This window comes from Haemorhous mexicanus, chromosome 36 (genome assembly GCF_027477595.1).
Source record: "Haemorhous mexicanus isolate bHaeMex1 chromosome 36, bHaeMex1.pri, whole genome shotgun sequence".
In the NCBI taxonomy this organism is placed as follows: domain Eukaryota; kingdom Metazoa; phylum Chordata; class Aves; order Passeriformes; family Fringillidae; genus Haemorhous; species Haemorhous mexicanus.
The window spans coordinates 1,209,482-1,225,960 of record NC_082376.1 but is presented as its reverse complement, the minus strand read 5'-3'; the positions used below and the strand labels follow the sequence as shown (position 1 = coordinate 1,225,960).

General features: G+C 49.1%; 2 protein-coding genes across 4 annotated transcripts in view; one reads left to right on the top strand and one right to left on the bottom strand.

Moving 5' to 3' along the window:
• Positions 1–6,608, bottom strand: part of BICRA (BRD4 interacting chromatin remodeling complex associated protein) — a 32,951-nt gene extending 26,343 nt beyond the window's left edge. The window contains 3 exon segments of the mRNA XM_059872496.1: positions 584–626; positions 1,858–1,903; positions 6,309–6,608. Of these exon segments, the coding sequence (XP_059728479.1) occupies positions 584–626; positions 1,858–1,903; positions 6,309–6,561 (342 nt within the window). The 5' untranslated portion in view covers positions 6,562–6,608.
• A 371-nt stretch (positions 6,609–6,979) lies between these two features.
• LOC132341205 (alpha-soluble NSF attachment protein-like) overlaps positions 6,980–16,479 on the top strand; it is a 31,217-nt gene continuing 21,717 nt past the window's right edge. For all 3 annotated transcript variants that reach the window (XM_059872575.1, XM_059872576.1, XM_059872574.1), the window contains exons 1-4: positions 6,980–7,137; positions 8,353–8,432; positions 11,693–11,809; positions 15,163–15,209. In XM_059872575.1, coding sequence (XP_059728558.1) covers positions 7,034–7,137; positions 8,353–8,432; positions 11,693–11,809; positions 15,163–15,209 — 348 coding nt within the window. In that variant the 5' untranslated portion in view covers positions 6,980–7,033. The remainder of the gene's footprint in view (positions 7,138–8,352; positions 8,433–11,692; positions 11,810–15,162; positions 15,210–16,479) is intronic.

The following is a 16,479-nucleotide window of genomic DNA, read 5'->3' as shown; positions in this document are numbered from 1 at the left end:
ATTGGGGGAAAATGGGAGAAAATGGGGGGAAAATGGGGGAAAATGGGGAAAAGGTAGGGGGGAAATGGGGAAGAAATGAGGGAAAATGAGGAAAAAAGGGGGAAAAAATGGAGGAAAATGGGAAAGAAATGGGAAAATATGGGAAAAATGGGAAAAAATGGAGGAAAATGGGGGAAAATGGGGAAATAATGGGAAAAAATGGGGGGAAAAATGGGAAAAAATGGGAAAAATGGGAAAATATGGGGGAAAATGGGAAAAAAGGGAAAACATGGGAAAAAGGAAAAAAATGGCAGGAAAATGGGAAAAAAATGGGAAAAATTCCCCAAAATCTGAGCTGGGCAGGGGTGGTGGATGGAGAGAGGTGGGATGGATGGAAAAGAGAATGTTTGAAAGAAAAATGGGATTTTTTTAAGGGAAAATGGGATTTTTTTAAGAAATATTGGATTTTTTCAAGGGAAATGGGATTTTTTGGATGGGATTTTTGGAGGAAAACAGGATTTTTTAAAGCAAAAAGGGAATTTTTAAGGGAAAAAAGGGAATTTTGGAGGGCAGATGGGATTTTTTGGGGGTCGGGGGCGCTCACCTTCTCGGATCCATGGAGGAAATCGTTCAGGGCCTGCGGATCGCTGCGGAGAGAGGGGGGCAGGAGGCTCAGGGAGGGAATTCGGAGAATTTGGGATTTCCTGTGCTCATAGTCCCAACATTCCCCTTTTTTGGGCCATTTCCCGCCATTTTTGGGCCATTTCCCGCCTTTTTTTGAGGCACTTTCCCTCCTTTTTTGGGGGGCATTTCCCGCCTTTTTTGGGGTGCATTTCCCTCTTTCTTTGAGGCCCTTTCCCTCCTTTTTTGCCTCTTTTCCTACCCTTTTTTGGGTCCATTTCGTGCCTTTTCTGGGGCCATTTCCCTCCTTTTTTGGATCCATTTCCCGCCTTTTTTTGGATCCATTTCCCGCCTTTTTCGGGGCCATTTCTCTCCTTTTTTTTGAGCCCTTTCCTGCCTTTTTTTGGCCCTTTTCCCACCTTTTCTTTTACCCTTTTCCCATCTTTTTTTTACCTTTTTCCCACCTATTTTTGGCCCTTTTCCCACCTTTTTTTGGATCCATTTCCCACCTTTTTTTTGACACCTTTCCTGCCATTTTTAGATCCATTTCCCTCTTTTTTTTGTACCATTTCCCAACTTTTTTTTACCATTTCCTGCCCCTTTTTTGGATCCATTTCCCGCCCTTTTTTCGGCCCTTTTCCCACCTTTTTTTGGATCCATTTCCTGCCTTTTTTTTGAGTCTTTCCCCTCCTTTTTTTAGATCCATTTCCCGCCTTTTTTCGGCCTTTTTCCCGCCCTTTTTTTGACTATTTCCCTCCTTTTTTAGATCCATTTCCCTCCTTTTTTTGACCATTTCCCTCCTTTCTTTCCTTCCCCATTTCCTCCTTTTCTTGACCATTTCCCTCCTTTTTTTGCACCATTTCCCTCTTTTTTTTGCACCATTTCCCAACTTTTTTTTTACCACTTCCCGCCCTTTTTTTGAGCCATTTCCCACCCTTTTTTCGGCCCTTTTCCCACCTATTTTTGGATCCATTTCCCGCCTTTTCTTTGAGACCTTTCCCGCCTTTTTTAGATCCATTTCCCTCCTTTTTTTAACCATTTCCCTCCTTTCTTTGACCATTCCCCTCCTTTTTTTGACAATTTCCCTCCTTTTTTTGACCATTTCCCTCTTTTTTTGACCATTTCCCTCCTTTTTTGACCATTCCCCTCCTTTCTTTCCTTCCCCACTTCCCGCCTTTTTTGGGGGTCACTTCCCGCCCGTTTTTGGCGCCATTTCCGGGGAAATTTCCGGGGGATTCCGGAAGATTCCGGACTCACCAGATGACGTCTAACAGGCACCGGCCGTCTTCATCATCCATGTCAACTGCAACGAGAGGCAGCGTCACACGCGGAACGTTCCGGAAAATCCCCGGACTCGGGGCCCTTCGCCCCCTTTCTCCAGGGAAAAACCCCGGGAAGAATCCCCAAAAATTCTCATTTTCCCGGGAATTCCGGGAGGAATCCCCAAATTCTCACTTTGCTGGGAATTCCGGGGAAAAATCCCCAAATTCTCATTTTCCCGGGAATTCCGGGAGGAATCCCCAAATTCTCATTTTGCTGGGAATTCTGGGGAAAAAACGGGGGGAAAAAAACCCCCCAAAATTCTCATTTTGGACGTGGTTTTGGGAAGGAATCCCTGGGAGAAATTCCCAGTTTGGGACTCCCCAGTCCCAGTTTGGGATCCCCCATTCCCAGTTTGGATCAGTCCATTCCCAGTTTGGATCAGTCCATTCCCAGTTTGGGATCCCCCATTCCCAGTTTGGGATTCCCCAGTCCCAGTTTGGGATTCCCATTCCCAGTTTGGATCAGTCCATTCCCAGTTTGGGATCCCCAGTCTGGGATTCCCCAGTCCCAGTTTGGATCAGTCCATTCCCAGTTTGGGATCCCCAGTTTGGGACTCCCCATTCCCAGTTTGGATCAGTCCATTCCCAGTTTGGATCAGTCCATTCCCAGTTTGGATCAGTCCATTCCCAGTTTGGGATTCCCCATGCCCAGTTTGGATCAGTCCATTCCCAGTTTGGGATCCCCCAGTCCCAGTTTGGATCAGTCCATTCCCAGTTTGGGATTCCCCATTCCCAGTTTGGGATTCCCCAGTCCCAGTTTGAGCCCTGGAGCGGGACTGGGATCGGGATTTACTCCAGGGATACTCCAGGGACACTCTGGGGATACTCAGAGCTTGACCTTTGACCTCTCAGGATCCTCCAGGGATACTCCAGGTTTGACCTTTGACCTCTCACTCAGGGGATACTCCAGGGATACTCCAGGGATACTCCAGGTGGGAATTCCAACCCCGAGCCCCAACTCAGGGGTTACACACGGCACAGATTCTGCCCCATGCTCAGGGGATACTCCAGGGATACTCTGGGGATACTCTGAGCCTGATCCCCCACATCCAGCCCCATACTCCAGGGATACTCCAGGGATTCTCCAGGCTGGAATTCCAGCCCCGAGCTCCTACTCAGGGGTTACACACGGCACAGATTCCGCCCCATACTCCAGGGATACTCCAGGGATACTCCAGGGATACTCAGAGCCTCATTCACAGCATCCAGCCCCTTACTCCAGGGATACTCCGAGGATAGTCCAGGGATACTCCAGGCTGGAGTTCCAGCCCCAAACTCTGGGGATACTCCATCAATACTCCATCAATACCCCGGGGATGCTTTGGGGTTACTCAATGAATACTCCAGGGTTACTCCAGGGATGCTTTGGGGTTACTCAATCAATACTCTGGGGATACTCCAGGAATATTCCAATCACACTCCAGGGTTACTCCAACAATACACCAGGAATACTCAGTGGATGCTCTCTGGATACTCCTGGGTTACTCCAGGAATACTCCAGGGTTACACCAAGAACACACGGGGGCTACTCCAGGAATACTCAGTGAATACTCCAGGGTTACTCCGGGGTTACTCCAGCAATACACCCACAACACTCTGGGGTTACTCCGGGGATACTCCAGGGTTACTCCACCAATACACCCACAATACTCCGGGGTTACTCCAGGGATACTGCGGGGCTACTCCGGGGTTACTCCATCAATACCCCACAATACTCCGGGGTTACTCCATCAATACCCCACAATACTCCCGGGTTACTCTGGGGTTACTCCAGGGATACTCCAGGGTTACTCCGGGGTTACTCCAGGCCTCAGCCCCAGCCCCGTCTAATCCAGGTTGGGACCCCCAGAACTCCCCTCCCCCGCTGTGCCTCAGCTTCCCCGGAGTTCCCAAAAAATCCCAAAAATGCCAGAACTGCCGAAAACACCCCAAAATTCCAGAAAAAAGCCCGGAAAAGGCCCCGAGGAAGGAGCACACGGAACCCACTGGGGAGAATTCCCGGGAATTTGGGGCCAATTCCCGGTAATTTGGGGTCAATTCCCAGGAATTTGGGGTCAATTCCCGGGATTTGGGGTTTGGGGTCAATTCCCGGGAATTTGGGGTTTGGATGAATTTGGGACTTTTGGGATTTGGGATTTGGGGTCGATTCCCAGGAGTTTGGGGTTTCGGGATTTTTGGGGTCGATTCCCAGGATTTTGGGGTTTCGGGATTTTTGGGGTCGATTCCCGGGATTTTGGGGTTTCGGGATTTTTGGGGTCGATTCCCGGGATTTTGGGGTTTCAGCCAGAACTGGGGGGGCCCCCCCGGGTTTGGGGGTTTTGGGGAGAATTCCTGCGAGTTCGGGAATTTCGGGGTTTGGGGATTCTGGGGCCAGGGAGGGGGAGGGGAAATCCCAAACCCCGAACCTGAGCGGGGGAGGGGAAGGGGAGGAGGAGGAGGAGAAGATGAAGAGGAGGAAGAGGAAAAGGAGAAAAAGATGAAGAGGAGGAAGAGGAGGAGAAAAAGAGGAGGAAGAGGAGGAAAAGATGAAGAGGAAGAAGAGGAAAAGGAGAAAAAGATGAAGAGAAGGAAGAGGAGGAGAAGATGAAGAGGAAGAAGAGGAGAAAGAGCAGGAGAAAATGAAGATGAGGAAGAGGAGGAAGAAGAGAAGAAGACGAAGAGGAAGAGGAGGAAGAGGAGAAGAAGAAGAAGAGAAAGGAGAGGAGAAAGAGGAGAAGAAGATGAAGAGAAAGAGGAGGAAAAGAAGAAGAAGAAGAAGAAGAGGAGGAAGAGGAGGAAGAGGAGGAGAAGATGAAGAGGAGGAAGAGGAAGAACATGAAGAGGAGGAAGAGCAGGAGAAGATGAAGAGAAGAAAATGAAGATGAAGAAGAGGAAGAGGAAGAGCAGGAAGAGGAGGAAGAGCAGAAAGAAGGGACAGGCCAGGGGCACCCTGAGGATGAGGAGGACGAAGATGAAGACGAGGATGAAGAGGAGAAGGAATCGAAGGGGAGGAAGAGGAGGAGGAGGAAGAGGAGGAGGAAGGCCACACACACAGAGCCAGGGCTGGGAAACTCCCAAAGCGGCTCCTGAGGATGAGGAGGAGGAGGAAGAGCGGGAGGAAGAGGGGGAGGAAGAGGAGGAGGAAGAGCGGGAGAGCTCCAGCACCAACCCCAACAGCAGCAGCTCCCCAGGGAGGAGGAGGAGGAGGAGGAGGAGGAGGAAGGGGAGGAAGGCCACGCAGCCCCAGCCCAGCTCCTTCCCAGAGCCCTGAGGAAGAGGAGGAGGAGGAAGGCCTCACACACAGAGCCAGGGAACAGCGGCAGGAGGAAGAGGAGGGGGAGGAAGATGAGGAAGAGGCAGAGGAGGAGGAAGAGGAGGAAGAGGCAGCAGGAGGAAGAGGAAGATGAGGCAGAGCAGGGTGAGGAAGATGAGGAAGAGGCAGAGGATGAAGAGCAGCAGGAGGAAGAGGAGGAAGAAGAGCAGGAGGCAAAGCAGGGTGAGGAAGAGGAAGATGAGGAGGAAGAGGCAGAGGAAGAGGATGAGGAAAGCGCAGAGGAGGAAGAGGAGAAGAAGAGGCAGAGGAAGATGAGGAAAGGGCAGAGGATGAAGAGGAAGAACAGGGTGAGGAAGATGAGGAAAAGGAAGTAGAGCAGGCAGAGGAAGAGGAGGCCGAGGAAGGCACAGAGGAGGAAGAGCAGGAGGCAGAGGAAGATGAGGAAGAGGAGGCAGAGCAGGGTGAGGCAGAGGAAGATGAGGAAGAGGAGGCAGAGCAGGGTGAGGCAGAGGAAGATGAGGAAGAGGAGGCAGAGCAGGGTGAGGCAGAGGAAGATGAGGAAGAGGCAGAGAAAAAAGAGGAAGAGGAGGAGGAAGAGGCTGAGGAAGAGCAGGAGGAGGAAGAGGCAGAGGAGGCCGAGGAAGGCAGAGAGGAGGAAGAGCAGGAGGATGATGAGGATGAAGATGAGGAAGAGGAGGCAGAGGAAGAGGAAGAGGAGGAAGGGGAGGCCGAGGAAGAGGAAGAAGAGGCCGAGGAAGGCTCCCGGCAGCGCCGCCCGCCCCGCCGCCGGCAGGAGGAGGAGGATGAGGAGGAGGAGGAGGCCGAAGGCCCCACCCCGCTCCCCCTCCCCTCCCCCTCCCCCCACCGGGGCCGTTCGGGCCCGTTCCCACCGGGGGGGGGAGGGGGAGGGGGAGGGGCCCCGCCCCCCCTTTCCCGGTGCGCGCGCGGGGGGGGGGGAGGGGGGGCGCGGCGGCCCCGGGAGGGGGGGGGGGGGGAAGATCCCGGTGTGGTGGGGGGGGGCGCGGCCGCGCTGTCGCCGCCGCTGTCGCGACAGAGCCGCGATCCGGAGCCGGTTCGCGGCTTTTGGGGCTTTTTGGGTTTTATTTTTTTTTTTTTTTTTGTGGCGGACTCACCGTGAGGCCTCAGCGGCGCCCGGCGCGGGGTCTCCCAGGCGCCCCCGCACGGGCAACGCCGCCAGGACCCCGCCGGGCCCCGCCGCTTAGGGGTTCGCGGCGATGCCTGATCGCGGCCGTCACGCCGCCGCCGTTCAAAGCGGACCGGAAAGGACCGGCAGGGGACTTTGAAAGGTCTGGGGGGGTTTAACGGGATCCCCCCTCCCGGTAACGGGCCCCCCCCGGGAAAGGACGGGGAGGAATTGATTAGCATAAACCGCGCCCCCGGACAGGCATTAGAATAGACACGCCCCCGCGCTGGCGCCCCAGCGGCCAAGCCCCCCCCTCAGGGACCTCTCATTTGAATATACCACGCCCAGCAGGGGTGTGTGTTAGCATAAACCACGCCTAGTACGTGGACATTAGCATAAACCACGCCCCGATGCGCTGAGCGCCAGCCCTGTGTATCTGATTTACATAAACCACGCCCCATCACAAAACCAGCGACGCCCCATACCCTTAGTTTACATACACCACGCCCACAGACGCCGTAAATTGCCACAAACCACTCCCCCAACCCTGAGTTACGACCATCCCCGTCGTGCGTCCTACTTTGCATAAACCACGCCCATACGTTGCTTTCCGCAGTCCTCCCAGCCGCCAGGGGGCGCCGCCGCCGCCCCGGGGGGGCGCTCCCGTCACGTGACGCGGCGCTGGGGGTCACGTGGGACGGCGGCGGCGCCGTCATGGCGGCCATGGCGGCGGAGAAGGAAGCGGAGGCGCAGCGGTTGCTGAACGAGGCCGAGCGGAAGGTCCGGGGGGCTCAGTCCTTCCTCGGGGGCCTCTTCGGGTGCGTGCGAGGGGAGCGGGGCGGGCGGCGGGAGCGGGGAGGCCGCGGGAGGCCTGAGGAGACGGGGGGGGAAGGGGAGACGTGGAGGCCTGAGGGGGAAAAAGGCGGGAAATTGGGGGAGTCGTGAGGGGAAAGGGGGTGAGGGAGGGGAATTGGGGTGGGGGAGGGGAATTGTGAGGGGAAATGGGGGTGGGGAAGGGGAATTGGGGGGGTCCTGAGGGGGAATTGGGGTGGGGGATGGGAATTGGGGGGGGTCCTGAGGGGGAATTGGGGTGTGGGGGAGGGGAATTGTGAGGGGATTTTGGGGTGAGGGAGGGGAATTGGGGGGTCCTGAGGGGGAATTGGGGTGGGGGAGGGGAATTGTGAGGGGAAAGGGGGGTGGGGGAGGGGAATTAGGGGAGTTGTGAGGGGATTTTGGGGTGGGGGAGGGGAATTGGGGGGGTCCTGAGGGGGAATTGAGGTGGGGGAGGGGAATTGTGAGGGGAAAGGGGGGTGGGGGAGGGGAATTGGGGGAGTTGTGAGGGGATTTTGGGTGGGGGAGGGGAATTGGGGGGTCCTGAGGGGGAATTGGGGTGGGGGAGGGGAATTGTGAGGGGATTTTGGGGTGAGGGAGGGGAATTGGGGGGTCCTGAGGGGGAAATGGGGTGGGGGAGGGGAATTGTGAGGGGATTTTGGGGTGGGGGAGGGGAATTGGGGGAGTTGTGAGGGGATTTTGGGGTGGGGGAGGGGAATTGGGGGGTCCTGAGGGGGAATTGGGGTGGGGGAGGGGAATTGGGGGAGTTGTGAGGGGATTTTGGGGTGGGGGAGGGGAATTGTGAGGAGAAAGGGGGGTGGGGGAGGGGAATTAGGGGAATTGTGAGGGGAAAGGGGGGTGGGGGAGGGGAATTAGGGGAGTTGTGAGGGGATTTTGGGGTGGGGGATGGGAATTGGGGGGTCCTGAGGGGGAATTGGGGTGGGGGATGGGAATTGGGGGGTCCTGAGGGGGAATTGGGGTGGGGGAGGGGAAATTGAGGGGTCCTGAGGGGAAAATTTGGGGATTTTCTTGAGGGGGCCCCCAGAATTTCCCCAATTCCCCTTTTCCCACCGCAGTTCCTCCCCCAGCGCCCGGAATTCCCGAGTAATTCCCTTTTTTCCCAGGAAAACCCCATTTTTCTCGGAATCGTTCCCATTTTCCATGGCCTAATTTGTTTTTTTCCCGTTTTTCCCCGTTCCCAGGGGCTCCTCGCGGCTGGAGGAGGCCGCCGAGTGCTGCACCCGCGCCGCCAACCTCTTCAAAATGGCCAAAAACTGGAGCCGTGAGTGGGGAACCTTCTGGAATCCGCCGGGAGAACGGGAATTGGCCTGGGGTTATCCCGGGGAAAAATGGGAATTGTCCTGGGGAAAAAAAATGGAGTTATTGCCGGAAAAAAATTGAATTATTCTGGGGAAACAAAGGAATTGTTCTGGGAAAAAATGGGAATTATTTGGGAATCATCCTGGGAATTATTCTGGGGAAAAATGGGAATTATTTGGGAATTGTCCTGAGAATTATTCTGGGGAAAAATGGAATTATTGTGGAATTATTCTGGGAATTGTTCTGGGAAAAAATGGGAATTATTTGGGAATCGTCCTGGGAATTATTCTGGGGAAAAATGGAATTATTGTGGAATTATTCTGGGAATTGTTCTGGGAAAAAATGGGAATTATGTGGGAATCGTCCTGGGAATTATTCTGGGGAAAAGAAGAATTATTGTGGAATTATTCTGGGAGTTGTTCTGGGAAAAAATGGGAATTATTTGGGAATCATCCTGGGAATTATTCTGGGGAAAAAAAGAATTATTGTGGAATTATTCTGGGAATTGTTGTGGGAAAAAATGAGAATTATTTGGAATCGTCCTGGGAATTATTCTGGGGAAAAGAAGAATTACTGTGGAATTATTCTGGGAATTGTTCTGGGAAAAAATGGGAATTATTTGGGAATTGTCCTGGGAATTATTCTGGGAAAAATGGGAATTAATTGGGGATTATTCTGGGGAAAAAAAGAATTATTATGGAATTATTCTGGGAATTGTTCTGGGAAAAAATGGGAATTATTTGGGAATTGTCCTGGGAATTGTTTTGGATAAAAAAGGAAATATTCCAGGGAAAATGGAATTATTTTGGGAAAAAATGGAATTAGTTAATCTGGGTAAAAATGGAATTATTTATTTTAGGAAAAAAGGGGAATTATTGTGGGAAAAAATAGAATTAATTATTCTGGGAAATGATGGGATTATTCTGGGGAAACAATGAATTATCCTGGGGAAAAACTGGAATTCTTCTGGGAAAAAAAGGGAATTCTTCTGGGGATTTTTCTCAGAATTATTCTGGGAGATTCTGGGAATTATTCTGGGAATTATCCTGGGGAAAAAATGGAATTATTCCAGGAGAAAATGGAATTATTTTGGGGATTGTTCTGGGAATTCTGAGAATCCCATGGATCCCCAGGGCCAGTCTGATCCAGTCCCAGTTTTACCCCAAAATTTTCCAATATTGACCCCAGAAATTCCCAATGATTCTTCCCAAAAATTCCTCAGGAGTTCCCAATGCTAATTAATTCCCTGTTAATTCCGTGCTAATTCCCTGTTAATTCCATGTTTATTCCTTATTAATTCCATGGTAATTCCAGGTGCTAATTCCTTATTAATTCCATGTTAATTCCCTGTTAATTCCATGCTAATTCCATGCTTATTCCTTATTAGTTCCATGGTAATTCCAAGTATTAATTCATTGTTAATTCCATGCTAATTCCATGTTTATTCCTTATTAATTCCATGTTAACTCCAGGTGTTAATTCCATCTTAATTCCATCTTAATTCCATCTTAATTCCGTGCTAATTTCATGTTAATTCCCTGTTAATTCCATGCTAATCCCATGTTTATTCTTTATTAGTTCCATGTTAATTCCAGGTGTTAATTCCGTGTTAATTCCATGCTAATTCCATGTGTATTCCTTATTAATCCCATGTTAATTCCAGGTGTTAATTCCCTGTTAATTCCATGCTAATTCCATGGATATTCCTTATTAATCCCATGTTAATTCCAGGTGTTAATTCCCTGTTAATTCCATGCTAATTCCATGGGTATTCCTTATTAATCCCATGTTAATTCCAGGTGTTAATTCCCTGTTATTTCTTTATTAATTCCGTGCTAATTTCATGTTAATTACATGTTAGCTACATGTTAATTCCATGCTAATTCCATGTTAATTCCAGGTGTTAATTCCGTGTTAATTCCTTATTAATTCCATGTTAATTCTAGGTGTTAATTCCATGCTAATTACATGCTAATTCCCTGTTAATTCCCCGTTAATTCCCCGTTAATTCCCAGTGTTAATTGCCTGTTTGTTCCCTGTTTTCCAGAGGCCCCTCAGCCTTGTGCAGCTCCAGAGCAAACCCAGCCCCATTAATTCCCCATTAATTCCCCATTAATTCCCCATTAATTCCCATTAATCATTAATTAATTCCAGCTGTTAATTGCCTGTATTTCCCTCTTTCCCAGAGGCTGGGGCAGCGTTCTCCCGTGCAGCCCAGCTGCAGCTGCAGCTCCAGAGCAAACCCAGCCCCATCATTAACCCCGTTAATTCCCCATTAATTCCCCATTATTAACCCCATTAATTCCCATTAATCATTAATTAATTCCCAGTGTTAATTGCTTGTTTATTTCCCTGTTTCCCAGAGGCAGGGGCAGTGTTCTCCCGTGCAGCCCAGCTGCAGCTGCAGCTCCAGAGCAAACCCCGCCCCATTAATTCCCCATCATTAACCCCATTAATTCCCCATTAATTCCCAGTTAATCATTAATTAATCCCAATTAATTCCAGCTGTTAATTGCCTGTATTTCCCTGTTTTCCAGAGGCTGGGGCAGCGTTCTCCCGTGCAGCCCAGCTGCAGCTGCAGCTCCAGAGCAAACCCAGCCCCATTAATTCCCCATCATTAACCCATTAATTCCCCATTAATTCCCCATTAATCATTAATTAATTCCAGCTGTTAATTGCTTGTTTCTCTGTGTTTCCCAGAGGCAGGGGCAGCGTTCTCCCGTGCAGCCCAGCTGCAGCTGCAGCTCCAGAGCAAACCCAGCCCCATTAATTCCCCATTAATTCCCCATTAATTCCCCATTAATTCCCCATTATTAACCCCATTAATGATTAATTAATTCCAGCTGTTAATTGCCTGTATTTCCCTCTTTTCCAGAGGCAGGGGCAGCGTTCTCCCGTGCAGCCCAGCTGCAGCTGCAGCTCCAGAGCAAACCCCACCCCATTAATTCCCCATTAATTCCCCATTAATTCCCCATTAATTCCCAGTTAATTCCCAGTTAATCATTAATTAATCCCAATTAATCCCAGCTGTTAATTGCCTGTTTCTCTGTGTTTCCCAGAGGCTGGGGCAGCGTTCTCCCGTGCAGCCCAGCTGCAGCTGCAGCTCCAGAGCAAACCCAGCCCCATAAATTCCCCATTATTAACCCCATTAATTCCCAGTTACTCATTAATTAATCCCAATTAATCCCAGCTGTTAATTGCCTGTATTTCCCTGTTTCCCAGAGGCAGGGGCAGCGTTCTCCCGTGCAGCCCAGCTGCAGCTGCAGCTCCAGAGCAAACACGACGCCGCCACCAACTTCGTGGACGCCGGCAACGCCTTCAAGAAGGCCGATCCACAGGGTGGGAATGCCGGGAACTCCGGGAATTCCGGGGGGTGGGGAGGGAAGTCCCACTGAAATCCTGGGAATCCTGGCAAAAGCCACCGAAATCCCACTGAAATCCCTTTAAAATCTCTCTAAAATCTCATTAAAATCCCATTTAAGTCCATTAAAATCTCTCTAAAATCCCATTAAAATCCCACTGAAATCCCATTAAAATCCCACTGAAATCCCACTGAAATCCCACTGAAATCCCACTGAAATCCCATTAAAATCCCATTAAAATCCCATTTAAGTCCCATTAAAATCTCTCTAAAATCCCACTGAAATCCCATTAAAATCCCATTAAAATCCTATTAAAATCTCACTGAAATCCCACTGAAATCCCATTAAGATCCCATTAAAATCCATTAAAATCCCCATTAAAATCCTGTTAAAATCCCACTGAAATCCCATTAAAATTCCACTTAAATCCCATTAAAAACCCATTAAAATCACACTAAAATCCCAATAAAATCTTGTTAAAATCCTACCTAAATCCCACTTAAATCCCATTAAAATCTCACTAAAATCTCACTAAAATCCCATTAAAATCTCTCTAAAATTCCCTTAAAATCCCACTGAAATTCCCTTAAAATCCCACTAAAATCTCATTAAATTCCCATTAAAATCCCCCTAAAATCTCATTAAAATCCCACTGAAACCCCATTAAAATCTCTCTAAAATCCCATTAAAATCCCACAAACATCCTTCAAACTCCCCAAACCCACCCTAAAGTTCCCAAAAATCCCCCCCAAAATTCCCAAAACTCGTCCTAAAATCCCCAAAAATCCCTCTGAAACCTCCAACCCCCCCTGAAATTCCCAAAAACTCTCCTAAAATTCCCAAAAATCCCCCAAAATTCCCCAAATTCCCCAAAAATCCCCCAAAACTCCTCAAATCCTCCTAAAAATCCCCCCAAAACTCCCAAAATCCCATTAAAACTCCCCAAATCATCCTAAAATCCCCCAAAATCCCTTTAAAATCCCCAAAACCCCCCTAAAACTCCCCCAAATCCCCCTCAAATTCCCAAAAATCCCCCCAAAAACTCCCCAAATCCCCCTAAAATCCCCCCAAAATTCCCAAATCCCCCCTAAAACTCCCCCAAATCCCCCTCAAATTCCCAAAAATCCCCCCAAAATTCCCAAAATCCCTTTAAAGTCCCCCTAAAACTCCCCCAAATCCCCCTCAAATTCCCAAAAATCCCCCCAAAATTCCCCAAACCCCCCTGAAACTCCCCCAAACCCCCTCAAGTTTCCCACCCCCCCAAATCCCCGCAGTTTTCTGCCTCCCTGCCTGCTTGGCTGGGTTCATTTTTCCCTTTTTTCCCACTTTCCCCCTTTTTTTCCCACTTTTCCCCAGGAGTTCGGGGGCGGGATCCGCTCCCAGCCGGGGATCCCGGCAGATGGAGCCGAGTCCCCGCGGCCCTGGGCACAATTCCCAGGATTTTGGGCACAATTCCCAGAGCTTTGGGCACAATTCCCAGAGCTTTGGGCACAATTCCCAGAGCGTTGGGCACAATTCCCAGAGCTTTGGGCACAATTCCCAGAGCTTTGGGCACAATTCCCAGAGCTTTGGGCACAATTCCCAGAGCTTTGGGCACAATTCCCAGAGCTTTGGGCAGGATTTTCAGGTTTTGAGCACAATTCCTGTGGGGTTTGGGCACAATTCCCAAAGTTTTGGGCACAATTCCCAGGATTTTGGGCAAAATTCCCAAAGTTTTGTGCAGGATTTTCAGGGTTTTGAGCACAATTCCTCTGGGTTTGGGCAAAATTCCCAGAGCTCTGGACAGAATTCCCAAAGTTTTGGGCAGAATTCCCAGGATTTTGGGCAAAATTCCCAAAGTTTTGGGCAGGATTTTCAGATTTTTGAGCACAATTCCTCTGGGTTTGGGCAAAATTCCCAAAGTTTTGAGCACAATTCCCAAGATTTTGGGCAAAATTCCCAAAGTTTTGGGCAGGATTTTCAGGTTTTGAGCACAATTCCTGTGGGCTCTGGGCAGAATTCCCAAAGTTTTGGGCAGAATTCCCAGGATTTTGGGCAGAATTCCCAAAGTTTTGTGCAGGATTCTCAGGTTTTGAGCACAATTCCTGTGGGCTCTGGGCACAATTCCCAGAGTTTTGGGCACAATTCCCAAAGTTCTGGGCGCAATTCCCAGGATTTTGGGCACAATTCCCAAAGTTTTGTGCAGGATTTTCAGGGGTTTGAGCACAATTCCTCTGGGTTCTGGGCAGAATTCCCAGAGTTTTGGGCACAATTTCCAGGATTTTGGGCAAAATTCCCAAAGTTTTGTGCAGGATTCTCAGGTTTTGAGCACAATTCCTCTGGGTTTGGGCAAAATTCCCAAAGTTTTGGGCACAATTCCCAGGATTTTGGGCACAATTCCAAAGTTTTGGGCAGGATTTTCAAGTTTTTGAGCACAATTCCTGTGGGTTTGGGCAAAATTCCCAAAGTTTTGAGCACAATTCCCAGGATTTTGGGCACAATTCCCAAAGTTTTGTGCAGGATTTTCAGGTTTTGAGCACAATTCCTCTGGGTTTGGGCAAAATTCCCAAAGTTTTGAGCACAATTCCCAGGATTTTGGGCACAATTCCCAAAGTTTTGGGCAGGATTTTCAGGGTTTTGAGCACAATTCCTGTGGGTTCTGGGCACAATTCCCAAAGTTTTGGGCAGAATTCCCAGGATTTTAGGCACGACTCCCAAAGTTTTGAGCAGAATTCCTGCGTTTTTGGAGCAGAATTCCCAGGATTTTGAGGTCACATCCTGAGGATTTGGGGGCGTCCAATCCTGAATTTTTTGGGGGTTTTAATTCTGGGAACTTCGGGGCTCTGATCCCAAAGATTTTGGGGCTCTGCTCCTGAATATTTTGGGGTCAGATCCTGAGGAATTTGGGGTCAGATCCTGAGGATTTGGGGGCGTCCAATCCTGATATTTTTGGGATTTTAATTTTGGGAACTTTGGGGCTCTGACCCTGAAGATTTTGGGGGTTTGATCCCGAGGATTTGGGGTCAGATCCTGAAGATTTGGGGTCAGATCCTGAAGATTTGGGGTCAGATCCCGAAGATTTTGGTGGTTTGATCCCGAGGATTTGGGGTCAGATCCCAAAGATTTGGGGTCAGATCCCGAAGATTTTGGGGCTTTCCCATCCTGATTTTTTGGGGTTCTAATCCTGGGAAATTTGGGGTTCTGATCCCGAAGTTTCTGGGGTCCAATCCTGAGGATTTTGGGCTCTCATCCCAAAATTTGGGGTTCAGATCCCGAGCTTTTAAACCCCATTCCCATTTTCCCTCATTTTTCCCATTTTCCCCTCATTTTTCCCCAATTCCCCTTTTCCAGAGGCCGTCACGTGCCTGCTCCGCGCCATCGAGATCTACACGGACATGGTGAGAGCTCCTGGCATTCCCACAATTCCCACAATTCCCACAATTCCCTCCCAGAATTTGGGAGCTGGGCCTTTCTCCTCCCCCTCCCCTTTTCCTGGGAAATTCCCATTTCTCCACGGAAAATTCCCTTTTTTCCCTTCCAAATTCCCACTTTTTCATGGGATACTTTCATTTATCCTGTGGATGTTTCCCATTTTCCCACAGAATATTCCCATTTTTCCTGGAATTTTCCTATTTCCCCTGCAATTTCCCCCTTTCCCCATTTTTATTCCCATTTTCCCCTGGAATATTCCCATGTTCTCAGGAAAATTCCCATTTTTATTCCCATTTCCTCAGGAATATTCCCATTTTTATTCCCATTTCCTCAGGAAAATTCCCATTTTTATTCCCATGTCCTCAGGAAAATTCCCATTGTTATTCCCATTTCCTCAGGAAAATTCCCATTGTTATTCCCATTTCCTCAGGAATATTCCCATTGTTATTCCCATTTCCTCAGGAATATTCCCATTTCTATTCCCATTTCCTCAGGAAAATTCCCATTCCTCCCTGGAATATTCTCATTTATCCCATGGAATGCTCCCATTCTTATTTCTCTTTTTCCATGGTTTTTCCCATTTTCCATGGAATATCCCCATTTTTCCCAGGAATATTTCCATTTTTCCAGGGAATATTCCCATTTTCCCCATTTTCCCATGGAATATCCCCATTTTTCCCATTTTCCCCCATTTTCCCCCCTTGTTTATCCCCATTTTTCCCCATTTTCATCCCCATTTCCCCCCATTTTTATCCCCATTTCCCCCCATTTTTATCCCCATTTTCCCATTTTTATCCCCATTTTTCCCATTTTTATCTGCATTTCCCTCCCCATTTCCCCCCCATTTCATCCCCATTTTTTCCCATTTTTATCCCCATTTCCTCCCATTTCTCCTCTTTTCCCCCCATTTTTTCCCATTTTCCCCCATTTCCCCCCCATTTTGCCCATTTTAATCCCCATTTTTATTCCCATTTTTTCCCCATTGTATCCCCATTTTTATTCCCATTCCCCCCCATTTTCCCCCCATTTTTTTCCCATTTTATCCCCATTTTTTCTCCCATTTTTTCCCATTTTTCTCCCCATTTTTCCCCCATTTTCCCCCAATTTTCATCCCCATTTTTCCCCATTTTAATCCCCATTTTTCTCCCCATTTTTCCCTATTTTCCCCCAATTTTCATCCCCATTTTATCCCCATTTTTTCCCATTCCCATCCCCATTTTATCCCCATTTTTTCTC